The sequence below is a fragment of the Brassica oleracea genome, chromosome C7, assembly GCF_000695525.1.
Source record: "Brassica oleracea var. oleracea cultivar TO1000 chromosome C7, BOL, whole genome shotgun sequence".
NCBI lineage: Eukaryota > Viridiplantae > Streptophyta > Magnoliopsida > Brassicales > Brassicaceae > Brassica > Brassica oleracea.
In genome coordinates, this window is record NC_027754.1 from 24,487,043 (window position 1) to 24,491,614 (window position 4,572).

The following is a 4,572-nucleotide window of genomic DNA, read 5'->3' on the forward strand; positions in this document are numbered from 1 at the left end:
TTACTTAAAAACCGATTTGAACAACGAACAGTATGCCTATCTAAAAATATTTACTGCTGGAGTATTGCTGCTTAGAATAACAAATAAAGGAGGAAAGAGCTATCTATGTTTACGATGAAATTTGCAGAGTCTATCTAATGTATAATTGGATTTTTGAATTCAGACGGTAGCCAGCTAATTTATAGCTGGATGGAAATAGGATTAGGGTTTTAGGTAGCCTGCTCCATAAAACGACATGAAGTCTTACTATTAACTCTGAACAGCGAGTAGTGTTCTTTCCCCCTTTCCTTACGCCAAAACGGCGCAACATTCGATGCGTATATACGTGAAACGGGAGCCATTAAAAATGAAACAATCCCACTTCTCACCGCCAGCTCCTCAAAAATAATCAATGATTACGGCCCAGCTTGTAATACATCAGAGAATGGCCCAGATTATGATACGATAACGTGGGTCCAACGTTCAAACACACAGTTGCGGTTCCAAGCATATTTTGTACGATTGACGCAACGTTTAAAAATTATTGCGTTTGCATAATATTTATGACTGGTTGATTATGAGATATTACAACAGTTTAATAATAAATGACCAATATTAAAATATTATAACATTATAAAAATATAAAAAACATACTATTATGATAAAATATAATGATTATTAATATAATATGATTTATAATAATATTATGTTTATTTATAATATTGTTTTGAATTCAAATTAATCTATATACATTTTATATTTTAAAATTTAAATTTTAAATTTTAAAAATAATTATTTTTAAAAATAATTTTATATTTATTTATCCACCTGCAACCGCCAGTAACCGAAAACGCTAGTTGGAACCAGCTTTTGATTTTGAGAGGTTCAAAACGGTTTAAAACGATTTGTAGTGGTTTGTATGATTGTTTCAAAACGCTGTCAACCGCTATCAATTACAAAATCTACGTTTTTGGGTGGTAGGAGGGAGGGAAACCAATCAGGCTTAATTTGAGTTGGAGCAAAAAAAACGTGTTAATCTGCTTGAATATCATATTTGAAGGCATAATCCAATACGTTAAATATCACTTTTGTTGTAACTCGTATGATTGATTGTATTTGTATCTATGAAACACTAATTATCAATGGGCTTTGGGCTCTACGTTTACTGTGGATTTGCTAATTCAGATACGTTTATTTTGGTTATACAAAACAAAACTCAGAACGTTTCACATTCGTATAGAACATAGCAAGACATCTACACGGATTAAATTAAAAAAACAATCCAAGAATCATCATCATCATCACGATATGCTTTCCTGATTCTGTACTAGAAATTCATCGATCAAACCCGTCGGGATCTGTGATCCACCACTGTTGCCTCTTGCGAATCGCAGACCTGCGTCTTGAATTTGCATCCGAACTTTTTCGTGATGGACCAACTTCTCGGCCGATCTGTAGCCGTCGTCGCCGGCGAACCTACTTTATCGATCTTGGCGATCACTTTCTTCATGTTCGAGCATTCTCTCTCTAGCCGGTGAACGCGCGTCCTCATCGTATCCATATCCAATCGAAGCACCTGATTCTCTCTCACCGTCTTCTTCCATTTCCCAGCGTCCACCTCTTCTCCTCCCCTCGTTTCGTTGCCGTTTACCACCTCCGCTATCGTTAGATTCCTTGTTGCTGATGGTCTAGGCTCCGATGACTGAGACGGAGACGGCGATTGAGCCGTGAGTAGCGTACCGGCGATCGCCTGGCGGAGCTGCAACTGCTCGAAGAAGAGGACTTGCACGACGGTTCGCAGTGGAAGTCGCTCGTTCTGCGCGGCGTGTGTGCACGCTTCTAACGTGAGTTTTTGACAGTCCATCACGCCGCATATCTTCTCCTTCTCTTCTTCCGTTACCCATGGATGCGCCTACCATTGATATAAACAAAATTCAAAAAGAAGTCAGATCCAATTATCCGATCCCTCGAATTTTATTGGCTATTAGATTTATTGGAGTTGGTTAACTACCGGTTTGATGATAACCGGTTGTTAACGAACTCCAATAAGATTACCTTGAGATATACGTCGACAGCTCTGTAGAGTCCATCGTCGTAGAGTCGAGCTTGATCCGGGAGCGAGATCGCTAGGTTGTAGAACTTTTCCGATTTGAGATTGGCGTCCGATGCGATCTCCGCGAGGAATCCGTCGATCAATTTCCCGACTAGCATCAGCGACGGAGATCGTCCGTCGGCTTCGACTAGCGCGGCGTTCGATCGTTCCTCCAAGGAGTCGAGAAAGTGGCTCAGGATTCTCTCCACCAAATCGACGTCGTATAGCGTCTCGTTGAGGTAGGAATAGCTAGGGACGAGCAAATCGTCGAGCGAGGCTCGCTCTAGCTGCGATCCGATCTTCCTCTCCAGTAGATCGCGGCAAGTCTCCGACGCGTTGAGGATGATGGCCGTTCGTAATAGCCCGAAGAGGAACCTCGTCGTTGCGGAGATGGAGCTCTTATCTAACGGAAGATTAGAGGTTATCGTCTCGAGTATTTCTCTCTGTTCGTTCTCAGAAGCTGCGGTTGAAGATGATGACGGTTTTCGGTTAGATCGCAAGATTCCTGGAATATGCTTCTTAGCGTAACAAATCAAACAGCTCTCAATGACGTCTGAGCTCAGATCTTCCGATCTCATTGAGAGGATCACCGTTCGGAAGATGGGAAGGCTCAGCTGCGCCAGATCTTCAAACCAAAGCTCCGTATTCGTATTATCCCTATTCTGTTTCTTTGCAGATTTCGACGCGCCACCGAGAATAAGCGACAGATCAGGGCCGCCGCCGCCGTCGTTTACGGGCCAACCGAAGAGTGAAAGATCGACTGAGGAAGTTCTGGAGACGATGGACTCTATGCACTGTTCCGTTATGCCAAGCGATTCTGCTAAAGGCGAGACGGACTCGCAAGCTTGCAGCGCCTTGATGGATTCTCGCAAGCTCTTGTAGACGGAATGCGAAAGAAACCTCTCAGTCTTCGAAATAAGGTTATCCGGCGAATACTCTTCCGTCATTTCGAGATGCTCGGCCGCGCAGCTAAGGGGAACTGCAGAGTAGGCGGAGAGGTCGATCTTGACGCCGTAGCAGAACTTTGCCACCATCTCGAAGCTCTCTGAGCTCCCGGGAAAGTCTTCAAGCTTTATGTGAGGAAAACCGTTTTCTTCAATCTCCTGCTCGTCTTCTTCTTCTTTTTCTTCATCCTCGATTTCATGGCCTTTTCCCTTCTTATCGCTCTCTGCTACTACTACAGTTAGCGCCGTGGAGGTTTGGCGATTTACAGAAGAAAATGATCTAGTCTCCTGCTCTGTAATCAACCTGTGAAGTTTCCTGCTCTTTGACATGAGAGGAAACTGGAGGACACAACAAAATTTGAGGAAAAAGAATAAAAAAACTAAGAAAATTAAATACAGAATCTGAGTCGTTTATGGACACACCTTATGGAGATGAAATGTCATATCATCAACTTCGATTTCAATGTCGCTAGGTAATCCAGTCGTGCAGAACCTTCATCAACAAGAAGAAAACAAAATGTTAAAAGGATAAATTTCTGCATTTTCAACAAACGTTATCGTAATTAATTAAAAACAGTGTTAGCTCTCATCACCATGCTTGGCCCTTGGAGGTAGACTTCTCTGACGACGCCATTATAGACCACACTGGTGAAGAAAGCTCTGAAAAGAACAATCACAGAAGAAACCAAAACCTCTCTCTTTCTAAAGAGAATGTGGAGAGAAAAAGAGAGAGGAAAGAGGAAGGAATTGGAATCCTAAATGATGAGAAAGAGACTGATTAAAAAACAATTATTCGTATATCGAAAAAGGAGATCTCGTTTTTGATCCATCTTTCCTCCCTTTAATTCGTTCTTTTTATAAATTAATCTTCTAGTTGGAGAACAGCAAGAATCTCAACTACTCTCTCAAGACGACACATTTTCAGATAAATTTCGCTTTGGGACAAGCAAAATCCCACTCATTTGTTAATCATGTATTCTAATTAACTACAAACGCTGCCATTTTATGCTTTCCAGTGTTTTTTCTTACTTTTTTGAAATGCATTACTCCATTGATATTTTATAATTTAAGTGAATTGTTAAAAAAAAAAAAAAAAAATCAAGGACCAAAGGGGTTTAGTTAAACAAATTAAAAAAGTGGTTTAGTTAAACAAATTAAATGGCAGACATATATATGGACGGTTTTTTTATATATTACTACTAGTTAATATGAAAATAATGTTTCACCTAATTCTGAAAAATGGGGTTTTTGACGTTTAGGAATCCCATGTGGAATGCAAGGGAGACAGACATTAATTGTTTTCTTTTGTTATGATATTTTGATAGAAAAATTACATTTATTGCAAAATTTACAGATGTAAAGGAGGAGAGAAAAAGAAAAGGTATGTGCAGCTTTCAATGCATTGTTCATCCATCCACACACAGTTTTAAACCAACCAACCAAACAATAAAAACTATATCGACCTTTGAACAAAAATAAAAAATAAAAACTATATCGACCTTTTGAAAATTTGAAATGTGGAAACAAACATTAGGGTGCTCATGTTTATTATTTGTT

At 39.9% G+C, this 4,572-nt stretch overlaps 1 protein-coding gene across 1 annotated transcript; it reads right to left on the reverse strand.

The window, feature by feature from the left end:
• Window positions 1–1,135: 1,135 nt before the first annotated feature.
• On the reverse strand, window positions 1,136–4,042 carry LOC106306745 (BTB/POZ domain-containing protein At5g66560). The gene is made up of 4 exons (XM_013743476.1): window positions 3,609–4,042; window positions 3,439–3,508; window positions 2,035–3,354; window positions 1,136–1,891 (listed from the first exon to the last, which is right to left on the reverse strand). The coding sequence occupies exons 1-4, from the start codon at window positions 3,647–3,649 to the stop codon at window positions 1,322–1,324; spliced, it is 2,001 nt and encodes a 666-aa protein (XP_013598930.1). The 5' UTR covers window positions 3,650–4,042; the 3' UTR covers window positions 1,136–1,321.
• Window positions 4,043–4,572: the final 530 nt, after the last annotated feature.

Bases quoted from the DNA above. Each gene is read 5' to 3' on its own strand.
- LOC106306745 (XM_013743476.1), bottom strand. From the start codon at position 3,649: ATGGCGTCGTCAGAGAAGTCTACCTCCAAGGGCCAAGCATG. The intron at 3,355-3,438 runs GTGTGTCCATAA...TGTGTCCTCCAG, and splicing joins TGACATTTCATCTCCATAAG to TTTCCTCTCATGTCAAAGAG. The intron at 1,892-2,034 runs GTAATCTTATTG...TATCAATGGTAG, and splicing joins CTGTCGACGTATATCTCAAG to GCGCATCCATGGGTAACGGA.